This window comes from Rhamphochromis sp. 'chilingali' (assembly GCF_963969265.1).
Source record: "Rhamphochromis sp. 'chilingali' genome assembly, chromosome: 19".
Lineage (NCBI taxonomy): Eukaryota > Metazoa > Chordata > Actinopteri > Cichliformes > Cichlidae > Rhamphochromis > Rhamphochromis sp. 'chilingali'.
In genome coordinates, this window is record NC_137946.1 from 9138786 (window position 1) to 9152610 (window position 13825).

At 41.8% G+C, this 13825-nt stretch overlaps 1 protein-coding gene across 7 annotated transcripts in view; it reads left to right on the forward strand.

The window, feature by feature from the left end:
- Positions 1-13825, forward strand: part of LOC308387547 (unconventional myosin-XVIIIa-like) — a 62067-nt gene that overhangs the window by 29269 nt on the left and 18973 nt on the right. For all 7 annotated transcript variants that reach the window (XM_080867663.1, XM_080867667.1, XM_080867664.1 and 4 more), the window contains 13 exons: positions 515-740; positions 833-942; positions 1954-2019; positions 3838-3966; positions 8736-8879; positions 9042-9131; positions 9302-9421; positions 9547-9664; positions 10887-11014; positions 11206-11360; positions 12077-12200; positions 12340-12540; positions 12657-12767. In XM_080867663.1, coding sequence (XP_080723789.1) covers positions 515-740; positions 833-942; positions 1954-2019; positions 3838-3966; positions 8736-8879; positions 9042-9131; positions 9302-9421; positions 9547-9664; positions 10887-11014; positions 11206-11360; positions 12077-12200; positions 12340-12540; positions 12657-12767 — 1722 coding nt within the window. The remainder of the gene's footprint in view (positions 1-514; positions 741-832; positions 943-1953; positions 2020-3837; positions 3967-8735; positions 8880-9041; positions 9132-9301; positions 9422-9546; positions 9665-10886; positions 11015-11205; positions 11361-12076; positions 12201-12339; positions 12541-12656; positions 12768-13825) is intronic.

Below are 13825 nucleotides of genomic sequence, written 5' to 3' on the forward strand. Positions count from 1 at the left end.
ACAACAAAACATGCTGTTGTAAATATGAGAAGTTTTAAATTTGTTTTTGACTCTACCTGAAGTCTTATAAATGAAGTAGAGCCGGTTGTTTAGCGACAACAGAGAAAACGACATTAAGCCATTAAGAAGTTTTGTTTTAGTGGCTGCATAGTGTAGCGGTTTACACATTTGCCAAACAAGAATCCTGTTTCAGTCCCTTGAAGAGACATTACTTTGGTGTTGCATTAGAAAGAGCATCTAGTGTTTTATGTTTTATTTATTATTTAAAAAAAATGAACATGTGGAGCTACCTGGTGTGGTGAACCCTTGTGAATATGGGAGCAGCTCAAAACAGCTGCTATTACTACTACTACTACTAATGCTGTTATCAGTACCACTACTTTTAAGAAGAACATATTTCTCAACAAGAGAGTCAAAAACTAAAAACCTTAACTTGTGCTTTATTAGAAGACGCTGCATTAACTCTTGACCTGTTCCCACCAGGCTGCTTATAATCCTGCTCTGTCCTTTTCAGGATGCGCTTCTTGACATGTTGCGGAGGTCCAGGATTCAGTTTGTTCACTGCATATTGCCCAAGGCGGATGCCCTCAAGGCGCTGAGTGGATCTCTGTTCAAAGGAGTGGAATGTGAGACTCAAGGGGAGAGTGGAGATCCTAGCTTAATGCAGCTAGATGTAGCCTTGCTCCGTGCTCAGATACGTGGATCTAAGCTGCTTGATGCTTTAAGAATCTACAGACAAGGTGAGGTAAAGCAAACATACCCCCTTGTCCATGTGTATTAAAAAAAAAAAAAGCCTGTCAGATTAAATCTTATTCAATACCGGTTTTCACAGGTTACCCTGATCACATGGTGTTCTCGGAGTTCCGACGGCGCTTTGATGTGCTGGCACCGCATCTCACCAAGAAGCACGGAAGAAATTATATAGTGAAGGACGAGAAGAGAGTAAGTCAGTCACTGAGAGAGGGAGTAAAATGTACAGCTGTGCCGCTAGCCAAGCACAGTGAAGATTGATGATGTGAGGAGGCAGCTTCATGACCTGATCTCAACAGCCTGATGTCAGCAGCCTACTGACAGAGACATAAAGCTTCATCAGGGCTAATAGTAAAGACCTAATCAGCTTAACTTCATCACTATAATGCCTGTGAAAGAAGCTGATCAATATCAGGGCTTAGAAAGTGCTTTACTGCAAACAAAAATAAAAATGCCTATTTTTCTAAATGCCATGGTTATTACACTGTGACAGTACTGCTTTTGTTGGTTTTAATTTAAATTTATAAAAAATGTGGATGGCTTGAGCTTCATTATAAAGACCTATGAAAGAAACATGAGTTGAAGAGTAGTAGAGAAAAATACAGAAGTTTCTTTCTGCAGAGAAATAAGAAAGCAAGGTAGAGAATGTGGGTAGGGGTGAATATAACTCCTTTCCCCTGTGTCAGTGTGTTGGAGCTGAGTTTCTGTGGAAACACTGGCAAACAAAAGCCCCTCAGTATTCGTGGCAAACCTCTCTTGGTGTAATCTAGATGTGGTCTTTCAAAGTGGAGTCTCAAGTAGAGAGAAGAGGCTCAGACAACAATAGACGGACAGTATACACAGGCTGAACAGGGAGAGGGGGGGCTCCAGTGTTTGGGTTGGTGTAACTCTACATGGGATGTGTGTGTTTAGAGCTGCAACTAGGTCAAGAAAAACAGGGGATCATGATGAATAGACTAGGTGCAGGTGGATCTTAGGGGGCAAGTTGTAATTGGTTTGTTGTATTTTTTCTTTTGCATCCCGACTTGGTTTTAAAACAAAATCCAGAGTGAGAGAAGAGGAGAAAAAGTGCACTGTAGTTATTAAACATGACAGATAAGGGGGAACTGTAGACCGCTCTATTGTTGTGGTGTCAGTAGCACCACTGGATCCACCTTTTGAAAGGCTGAATGTGTGTTTGTGTGCATGTATGCATTTACTCAGGCTGTAGAGGAGCTTCTGGAGTCCTTGGATTTGGAGAAGAGCAGTTACCACATGGGTCTGAGCAGGGTGAGTAATGCCCACACATCACAAACAAATGAACAGCTTTAAAAATGTATTGAATAAACATTTGCTATGAATTGCTCTGCGTCTGTTTTGAAATTCTCACCACAGAGCAGTAGTACACAACTCTTTTTTTTTTTTTATGACACTTGCTGTCTGGGGATGTGTGTCTTTCAGTACACCTGTTCCTCTTTGAGGCTTGTTTGCCATCCTTTATTGGAGACCTGCCAAGCCTTGTCCCTTCTTCAAGTTATTTAGCCAGTGGTTACCCAAGAGTCATGTCTCTACCTTGCCCATATATATTACCATATTTACTATGTTTTTTTCAGGTTATTGGAGCAAATTTCTCCTCTTAATGCATTCTGTTTTTCACCACAACCTTAGTATGATTTGCACAGTAAACATTGCTTCAAAATGCACATTAAATCCTATCAGCTGGAAAGCGGCCATCAGTCAAAATGAAATCAAACAGTAAAGTACAAAAGAGGGGGACTTATGCTCCAAGATACTGTACGGTGTGCATGGCCCTTTTATAAAACACATGACAAAAGAATGGTTTGGAGGCGGCTTCACATGGTGCCACACTTTGGAGTGTGAAATGGGCTCAGAAGTAGACATGCACAGTTGGCCATTCACAAAGCATTCCAGTGGTGTCTTGGCAACCTGTCTCACTTGCATGCCAATTACATGGGTGATCGTGGCTCAAGAGTTGGGAGTTCGCCTTGTAATCGGAAGGTTGCCGGTTCGAGCCCCGGCTTGGACAGTCTCGGTCGTTGTGTCCTTGGGCAAGACACTTCACCCGTTGCCTACTGGTGGTGGTCAGAGGGCCCGGTGGCGCCAGTGTCCGGCAGCCTCGCCTCTGTCAGTGCGCCCCAGGGTGGCTGTGGCTACAATGTAGCTTACCATCACCAGTGTGTGAATGTATGTGTGAATGGGTGGATGACTGGATATGTAAAGCGCTTTGGGGTCCTTAGGGACTAGTAAAAAGCGCTATATAAATACAGGCCATTTACCATTTACACCAAACCAACTAAAAGCAGTGAATGAGAAGCTCTTGACTGGACAAAATCTGCCATTAGAGATAGCCACATGCCTGAAAGGAACATAGCTGCATAAAGCTACTACATGATGCCTGCATGCAATTTTGAAAATAAAAATAAAAGAATAACAGATTATTTTTTGCCTTGAGAGTTTTAATTAATATTCATTGATACCATTGAATGTATCTTTCTTTGCTACTGCTTTATAGATTTGCTTGCTAAAACAGTTTGATGATTCCCAGCTCTTGCTTTGTTAACATATTATATATGGATTTTGGAATTTAAGGAGCATGGACACTTTGTAGAGCGACCTTAGTTTGAGAAAGTGTGTGTTTGTGTGTGTGTGTGTGTGTGTGTGTGCGCGCGGTCATCCTGTCCATTTTAATAGCTTCCTGCCATCATATCTGGAATGTATCATGGTACCAAATCCTTCATGGGTATAAACAGGCTATGACATAATGTGCTTTTCTTTGTCTGTTTACCTCTTTTTTTTTACCTTTGCCCTAGATTAGAAATGGACAAGGCTGATTGTTCGAGATAACTTAATCACCCGGGTTCTCACTTAGATAAGACTCACTTGACTGTGGATTAAACTGTTTCTTATTGATTAGTTGCTTCAGTGCATTAATTTACCTTTTAACTCCCCTCTGTTTTAACTGTGCTGCTGGGCTTGACATTAAAGCAGGGCCTCTAAATCTCATAATATCAAAAATAACCATAAAATTGTCTGAACTGTTTTACGCTTTGCTAATAAGCATCTGTGTATGATTGTTTCTTGTTATAGCTGTTCTTCAGAGCTGGAACCTTGGCTAAGCTGGAGGAACAGAGGGATGAGCAGACCAAGTGCAATCTAACCCTCTTCCAAGCTGCCTGTAGAGGTTACCTGGCACGGCAAGCCTTCAAGAAGAGAAAGGTATGCGGGATTCTATACTGAAATGAAACGAGCAGTCCAAATGTTGTCGTAATCTTAACTGAAGCCTAAATACAACTGTGACAGGTTTTTGTCAACAAAGTTTGAAGGGGAGAAACTTGAATGAATTCACTTTAATTGGAAAAAACAATGTAATTGCAACACACTGTCTATTGTTTTATTTTTAGTTTTTGCACAGCTGAGCAAAATGAAGTAGGTCAAGTAGGTGAAGGATATGCACTTCAGAATTGAGAGCCAATTTTAGATCTAGTTTGTTCTGTTCTTGGGGTAGATATAACCAGCCCTGCTGTAAATCTTCAGCTAATTGCAAATAGGTTCTCTGAATCTATTGGCTGTACCCCATCCCTCGTTGTAATCCATCCAATCAGCTTTCCCAAGGCGATATTTGATTGTGACATTTCCATTTCTGTGACATTTTATCAGTCCACTCCCCTGAATTGTAGCCTTATCAAACATGCTGCTGACTCTCATACCCATCCATTCCATCCATCTTCCATTTTTCTACCAGGACCTGTGTGAGTCTATCTCTCTGGACCTCATGTGTCCTCTTGTGATGTATAGAGCCCTGCAGTACTTTTCTCCCTCTATGATTACGTTGTACTATTTAAGTGAATGTGCCACTTCAGCTGGGCTGTGATGAACCAGCAGAAATGGAATTACATTACTTATCTCTCCATCCACTATGACATACTGTTAGGAAGCACGCATGTTGTTTAGTTGTAATATGATGCCAGTCAAACATTGTCAATTGTTACATTGTCAATGTTGTAATGAGGTAAATCAAATTGACCTTTAAAATATCTGGACTTTCAGATATCATATTTTGGTACCTTTCTTTTTAAATCAAATACTTAAATGTATGTTGGTCTAAAATTGGAACCCCAATACATTTTCTCTATCAAGTTCAGAAGTGATTATTTACACAGCAAAGCAGGGTAAGTGCCTGTTGCTTTACAATGGCTAGAAATGGAAGAAAATCAACACCAAGGATCCTTTCAAAATTGCTAGGCAACTGTGCAATTACAAAATCCATTAGCAAAGAAAATTTTTTTCCTCTGCCCTCTTTAGCCCCCTCCCTCCTGCACATGTATCTATAATAGAAAGATGAGACTTTATTTCATCTCAATTATATTTATCTCAAACTCAACTTAGGTTGGCAAGGTAACATGAAATATGCAGTTATGACGCACCCCTCATCGAGTCAGGGTTGCAGAGGTTTATTTAAGCTGTGGACATTTTAATGCACATTACTTTCATATCCACAAACCAATTCATTTTGATTCAGTTCAAAAGAACTTGAGTTATTCCCAATGAAAGCAGACCACACAGCTAGCAGCATCCTAGGTAGAGATTAAGGACTAAAAAAACCAGAGAGTAACTGCTAGCCTGAGTCTAAGGGTAACAAAACTCTTTGGAGCCTTTTGTAAGGGCCCTCTACCGCCAAGGTGGTCATATAGCTTCTCTAAAACCATACAAGGCTAAATATTTCCTTCTGTTTCTAGTCCTTGAGTTAAGCTAAGCTAACTGGCTTATTACTCTATTCTAAACTTGCATTAAAAAATTCCACACTTGAAATGATAAATGAATGGACGTCATGTAGTTATTGAATTTCTTTTTTTTTTTTCAAACACTTCAAAACTAGTCATAAAATACCAAAGCTTTTAATAATATTAGGTCAGTTTCTGTACTCAGCAGTGAGAGATATAAAACTGTGCTTGGTAGAGAAATTACAAGCAAGATGCTGTTCTGAAAGTGGCTTTGCAGCCCCTTGCTACCCCTTTTCTGCCTTTTTCTAACCAACAATTTATTCCCATACAGCTGTTGCATGCATGGTAAATACAGTCTCTCCTTGCAATAATTATCTGAAGGGCATCTTTTCCCCTGATTATCATTCTGTTTATATTATTCCTGATTCAATTAGTCAACACCAGACTTGGGGAGGATGCAGGGATGTGTCGAATATTGAGTAATTTCCATCTCTCTTTCTCTTACTGTGAAGATTTGCAGAGTGTGTTGTTGTCGAGTCTTAGAATAATCACTGTATAATAACATCGACTGGCACCCTTGCTGTTTCCCTGATATCCCTCTGCGAAAACAGATCTGGTCTTCATTGCCTCTTACACTGTTTGAAGTATCCAGTCTTAGCATGTACAGTAGATGGTAATTTGCCTCTGGAATAGTGCAAGTGAGTTCTGGTGAAGCTCTCAGACAGCTACTGGTTGATGTATATGGATGTGACAGGAAGTCACAAGTTGCCTTGATTGATATTCTCTGGCATGTTAACCTTGTGAAGCTGTGCCAAGCCCATGTGACATTAAATGACAAAACCACAATTTTTCCTCTTTTTTTTTTTTTTTTTTTCTTTCCCCTTTCAACTGTCTCCTCAAGGGGACAACCTGACATTTTAAAAGTCTGTTATTTTGCCTCAGCAGGCACTTGCCATATTGGGAGCTTTGTCCTTCAGGTACCCTACAAATGTAGTTTTTAGAATTATTTGCATGGAATCAGCACACAGCTGAGCTCAGGCGGGGGATTCTACAGAATATCTTTTTCATTTGAAACATGCATTCCCATGGTTCTGAATCAAAGCGCAGATGATACCTTTATAGTTGCAGTTGTAAAGGTATCAGTATGCAGTGCATTGCTATAAGATATGTCTTTGGTTTAGCTTAGGGTTAAAAATGAATAATGTACAAAGTGTAGAAAGAGCCAGAATGATAAAGCTTATAGCTTATGTTTGTTTATAATGAAGAAATCCTCAGAAACCGATGTTGCTTCATTCCATCCATCCATCCATCTTCATCCGCTTTATCCGGGGCCGGGTCGCGGGGGCAGCAGCCTAAGCAAAGAGGCCCAGACCTCCCTCTCCCCAGCCACCTCCTCCAGCTTATCTGGGGGAATACCAAGGCGTTCCCAGGCCAGCCAAGAGATATAATCTCTCCAGCGTGTCCTGGGTCTGCCCCGGGGCCTCCTCCCGGTGGGACATGCCTGGAACACCTCACCCAGGAGGCACCCAGGGGGCATCCTTGTCAGATGCCCGAACCACCTCAGCTGGCTCCTTTCGATGTGGAGCAGCAGCTACTCTACTCTGAGCCCCTCCCGGATGGCCGAACTTCTCACCCTATCTCTAAGGGAGAGGCCAGCCACCCTTCGGAGGAAGCTCATTTCTGCCGCTTGTATCCGCGATCTCGTTCTTTCGGTCACTACCCACAGCTCGTGGCCATAGGTGAGGGTAGGGACGTAGATCGACCAGTAAATTGAGAGCTTCGCTTTTACACTCAGCTCCCTCTTCACCACGACGGACCGGTGCAGCGTCTGCATCACTGCAGCTGCAGCCCCAATCAGTCTGTCGATCTCCGGCTCCCTTCTCCCATCACTCGCGAACAAGACCCCGAGATACTTGAACTCCTCCACTTGGGGCAGGAACTCATCCCCGACCCGGAGTGGGCACTCCACCCTTTTCCAGCTGAGAACCATGGCCTCAGATTTGGAGGTGCTGATCCTCATTCCCGCTGCTTCACACTTGGCTGCGAACCGTTCCAGTGCGAGCTGGAGGCCCTCACCCGATGAAGCCAACAGAACCACATCATCTGCAAAAATCAGAGATGAGATTCTGAGGCCACCAAAGCGAAAGCCCTCCGCCACTTGGCTGCGCCTAGAAATCCTGTCCATAAAAATTATGAACAGAACCGGAGACAAAGGGCAGCCCTGGCGGAGCCCTGTTGCTTCATTTATTTACTAAATGGCAACTTTATGCTCAGACTTTGCTGCAGGTATCTAATATCTAATACATATACAGTAAGTCTTACATGTATATAGACAATCAAACCCGAAATACATGTATAGAATATTTGGAAAAGAATGTAGTGTTTTTTTTTTCTTTTTGTTTATTAACCTTGGTTCAAATTTTTCATTCACTTCACACTGTCTTACAGTTGTCACACCTTGTTAATGTGATATGAATACCAAAATATTTATCCACAGTGCTCATGTTGTATAATCTTTTGTTTGTTTCCTATTCATTATAGACTAGATATGACAAGTGAGACCTGTTTAATTCTTCTGTCAGAGATTTGCAGCATTTTGCTCCATGTTAAGGCTTTCACTGTGTGACAAATCCTAATTGGTCATAGAGAGTACCTTCAGGGCAAAATGTACCTGATGCTGAGAATTGTGTTGCTCTAATTGGGTTTGCCCATAATCTGCTGCTGCTAGAGAGCCTCATGCATAAGCAGCATGGAAATCGTGTAATACTTGGAATTAGCTGCCAAAATGTTTGATTTAATTAATCAAAAATTAGCTTCCAGCCTTGGAACACACTCGGCGGAAACTCTCTAGTGGAGGTTGGCAAGTCCCGGGATATCTGCTTGCCCATACATATGCAATATAGCAGAAGAATGTAGTTATTTTCAAATATTGTTCATCAATGGTGCGGATGATATGGTAACGGTAGAGTTTGGAAAGTATTTATTCCAGTGATTATATAAAAGCAGCATTTAGTCTGGATACTGCCTCCATGTGGTACCTGTGCAAACAATTTGTCTGCATTCAAGCTATTGGTGCTGCATATTACATGCATTGTTGCTGGTTCTAAGGTCATAATAGGGGATCTTTTACAGATACATTTGGAAGTAATTACATCACTTTTATGCCATTGACATTCAATATGAGTTTGTATTTTGTTGTGCAAATAACTGCCTGCACTCTCACAGATTTCTCTTTGGTGACTGACTCTCCATATGTGTGTTTAGATTCAGGATTTAGCCATCCGTTGTATTCAAAAAAACATCAAGAAGAACTGTGGAGTGAAGGACTGGCCATGGTGGAGGCTCTTTACCACAGTGCAGCCCCTCATTAAAGTGCAGCTCACAGAGGACCAGATGCGGAGCAAAGATGTGAGCAAACCTCACCCAACCTGTTGAATCTTTAAGGATTTAATATATTTTTAAATGCATTCCGTGTCTGCACTATTCTACATACTGTCATCACTGTTGACATTGACCTCCAACATAACATAACATGTATCTGATATAAAACAGCTATATTCTGTATTCCAGGAGGAGATTCAGCAGCAGAAATTGAAGCTTGAGAGAGTGGAGAAGGAACGAAATGAGCTGAGACTCAATACAGATCGATTGGAGAGCAGGGTGGGTCCCCCTGCCTATGGTAGTGCATTCTGGATAGTTTTTGGAGATTTATGGTGCAGTTGCACTCTTTATTTTATTTAAAGATTTGATTACCTACTTGCACAGGAACTGTGGCCAGTAGTTTGCAACTTTGCATAACACCCCGTGTGCGTCTGCCTGTTTGTGATCAGATCGCAGACTTGCTGGCAGAGCTCGCTGATGAGAGAAGCACAAGTGAGTCAGCATCCCAATTGCTGGAGGCTGAGACTTCTGAGAGACTGCGCTTGGAGAAAGATATGAAGGATCTACAGGCAAATAAACATGAAATATATATATATATGAAAGATGCACACTTAAAATTTATAGTAATTCTGAAGTTCAGTTTATTATGACTGACATGCTCTGTGTGATTATTGACTGAATTTGTGCATTCCAGGCAAAGTTTGATGCCATGAAGAAACAGTTAGAATCGCAGGAGATGGAGGTGATGGAAGCACGACTCATGAAAACATCAGAGCTAAATGGGGAGATGGACATTGATGATGAAGATGCTGGTTAGTAGAGCAAGACACTGATATCTAACATTTGGTCGTGACACCAGAGATTGCTACATGCAAGATCGAATTTGAAGATAATTCGGAGAAACTTTTCTCTGTTTTTTTGAATAACATAGTCTCGGTCATCAGTGTTTTTTAAGCATTTGTTTTAAATTCCCTAATTAATTGCACCCTGCGACACTTTCAGCAGCTTGCCTAAGCCTGCCTAATGGGCATGTCAGCTCAGGTCAGAAGCATAATTTACTGAACCACTCAGACCAGCATTATGTGCACAGTTTGAAAAATCTCCCTTATACTAATTGTAGCTGCAGGAATGAATGGCTTTGTTCAGCTGTTTCAGCAGGAGACATGGCAGTAAGACTTGGTCACATCCTGCATAATACTGTTAAGTATATTTTCCAAGTTTAGGATTAACCGCTAGGAGATTAGGATGTCCGCTCCCAGGCATACAACTAATTCTTGTTTCTGATTGGTCTCCCCCTGCTGGGAAAGAGAGCGCCTGCTGAGAGCATATTGTCCATGGGTCTTTTTTTTTTTTTTTTTATATCTGTGTTCCCACCTCCTTCAACCCACCTCAGCAGACAAGCCATTACAGAGCATATCAGAATTCTTAGATGAATGAGAAAGTAATCGGTGGGATCAGAGCTGGTGGCCCTGCAAGTTGTCATTATGCTATATATATGCTAATGAGCAGCACTGATGGAGGAGCCTGTGTTGGTATGTGAAGGAGAAGTGGACAGCCTCTAAAATGATAAGGCTTGGAAATGAACCTGAACCCAAATGTCTGTCTGGCTGCTGTTATAGTTCTGATAGCCTATGACAGCTCCAGAATTAAGGTTGCCTAAGAACTGTGGAAAGTGCCACTTAGACATGTCCTCCTCTAACTACTGTTGTGGTGTGCTCTGAATTCCTATCTCAGGTTTATTCAAGATAAGAGCTAAAACACAAAGCCTTCTTTGTAGTTTCCTGTTGAATACCTTGACCTTGTAAGTTCAGCATCTGATTAAGCAAAAGTTTTATTTCCAGAAAGATTATTTTATTTCAGTCTTTGAATGTGATAATCATCGCAGCCAGTGCAGTGCACTCCATAATCCCACGCATCCATCATGTCTGTGGTTTTTACGCCTCTTCCTCTGTGTACCTGGCTGGACCTGCATTAAAGTCAGGAAATGCTCAAATGTCACACAGACATTTTCTAAATTGCATGTCTTTCCTCTAGGAGGAGAGTGGCGGATAAAATACAATCGAGCCGTTCGTGAAATGGACTTTGCCAAAAAGAAACTTCAGCAGGAGTTTGATGACAAGCTGGAGACGGAACAGCAGAGCAAAAGACATGTAGAGAGAAAGGCAAGAGCAAATTACAACTTGAAATAATAATAATAAAAAAAAAATCTAAATTAATTTGTCTCACACTTATAACATTTTAATTGTGGAAATGTAATAGTAATACTAGGTGTTGCACTTTCATTAAAGAATTGTGTGTGTGTGTGTGTGTGTGTGTGTGTGTGTGTGTGTGTGTGTGTGTGTGTGTGCTGCAGCTGGCTGATTTGCAGACGGATAATGAGGATTTGCAGCGCTCTGTGCAGCAGCTGAAGAAAAAGTGCCAGAAACTGACTGCCGAGCTGCAGGACACCAAGCTTCATCTGGAGGGCCTGCAAAGTCGCAACCATGATCTGGAGAAGAAGCAGAGGAAGTCAGTTCAACTGCCTGTCCAGTTCTCTTGCATAAACACACATTGCAGAGAGCATATAGCTCTTTTCTCCTCGGATTAAGCAGCACTGGTCTACTCGCCTAATGCTAAAGTTTTCTTTAATTTGAACAGTGACTGAGATGTTCTGTAATCTGTGGAATTGCATTAGCTGAGAAAATGACTCAAGACTTTAAGCACTTGAGAAGCTATCACTGTGGCAGAATGTGATCTCTCCCCTGTGGCTAATTGAAGATGCTCTGTGGGTGAAATTATTTTCAGCTGCGCTTCAGAGAGAAAAACAGAGAATTACAACAAGCTGACAGCATGAAACACTTAGCTGTTAAGTTCACTAACCATAAGTGTTTCTGCCCTAGACAATTGAAGAAAACATTTTGCACATTATTACAACCCAATGGTAAATTGATGGCTATTAGAGGGGGACAGAAGTGGAGGCTAAAATAGAACCGATGATAGCCTGGCGCCTCCCGTATAACAAAGTCAAATTCTCTGAGTAACATACTGTGCACAGAAATGAATGATGCAGAGATCTATTTCTGAGAGATCTTTCTTTAAGCTGATTTGTTAGTTTAGAGTTTAAAATATTTTGTGTGTGTGTGTGTGTGTGTGTGTGTGTGTGTGTGTGTGTGTGTGTGTGTGTGTGTGTGTGTGTGTGTGTGTGTGTGTGTGTGTGTGTGTGTGTGTGTGTGTGTGTTTTCCAGATTTGACCTGGAGCAGAACCAGGCTCAGGCTGAGGTACAGAGGGAAAGGAGCCAGAGGGAGAAGCTGGCTCGAGAGAAAGACATAATGACTGGTGAGATGTTTAACCTCCGCCAGCAGCTGCAGGTAGGCTTCTCTCCACTACATACTCCACATGTACTCTAATGCCCTCTCTTGGGGACAACATGTCTGATGTTTCTGCTCTCTGTATGATATAGCTAGGCTGGTCCAGATGTATGTTTTACAGCATGCCTTCTGCCTGCAGGACAAGGACACTGAATTGTGTGGCATGAATGTAAAGGTGCAACAACTGGAGGCAGAGCTACAGGATTTGTCCTCCCAAGAGTCAAAGGATGAGGCCTCACTTGCCAAGGTCAAGAAGCAGCTTCGTGACCTCGAGGCCAAGGTGAAAGACCAGGAGGAGGAGCTGGATGAACAGGCTGGAAACATCCAAATGCTGGAGCAGGTACAGAGGGGTGCAAATATGGTTCAGCTAGGAGTTCTTCTTGCTAATTGTTGCATATGTATCTCTCTCTCTAATACATGTTTGTCTCACATGTCATTTATATGTTATGTCTTCAGACTAAGCTGCGGCTTGAGATGGAGATGGAGAGGCAGCGGCAGACCCACTCTAAAGAGATTGAGAGTAAAGATGAAGACGTAGAGGAGATCAGGAGATCTTGCAGTAAGAAGGTAGCCACTAATCATTCTTGCAATTTCTGCAGTTTTTTTTCTTATTTATGGCCTTTTTTTGTTGACTAACATTTACTCAGGGCTGTTTACTGCAGTACTCAGTAACACACTTTTTTCATGCTTGATTGAAAGCACAAAAAATAAGGGAATTTATGTTGATGATTTCTTTGTTGTAACAATGCTTCTGAGCAATAAATCTTATACTGTTGGAAAGCCTGTTTATTTCCCCTGAAATGGTGTCACAGTTGTAAGGAAAATGCATCTGTGGGTTTAGCACCTCAGTTGAGTATGTAGGTTGTGCCCATGAAAGACTTGCCAAATCTTTTCTGCCAGTGCCAAAGTGTTTATTCTGCTATTGACTCTTGTTTGGTGTCATTTATTGAAGTCTATGATTGAAGTCTGAAAAAACAACCTATTGGCAATTAAAAAATGTTTTCATTTAGCAAAAAGGGAACTGGTACTATGTAGAAAAGCCATACACAGCCTGGCATCTCCTGCTCATGCTGGTCACCAGCTTGGTCACACACTGCTGTGGGATGGCATCCTATTTTTCAACCAGCATTTGTTGCAAGTCAGCCAGTGTGGTTGTGTTGGTCACTCTGGCACAAACAGCATGTCCAAGCTGATCCCACAAATGTTCAGTGGAGTTGAGGTCAGCACTGCAGACAGACCATTCCATCCTCTACACTCCCCAAATACTGTAGGTCAGGGGTGTCAAACTCAAATACACAGTGGGCCAAAATTCAAAACTGGAACAAAGTCGCGGGCTAACGCTAATATTTATTGAAAAAAAAATCTTCCTCTAGATATAAGAATGAATCTTTTCTTATGGACTCAAACAAGTTTTGCTGAAAAACTGAATATGGAACAAGCAAAGCTTAATACTAAACAATATATATATTAACTGTATAATACCAGTAGGCCAGCTCTAATAGTAATTTGGTATGGCTTCGCGGGCCAAATGTAATTAGGCTGCGGGCCAAATCTGGCCCGCGGGCCAGAGTTTGACACCTATGCTGTAGGTAGTCTCTGATAAACCTCGCTCTCTGTTTCTCTGT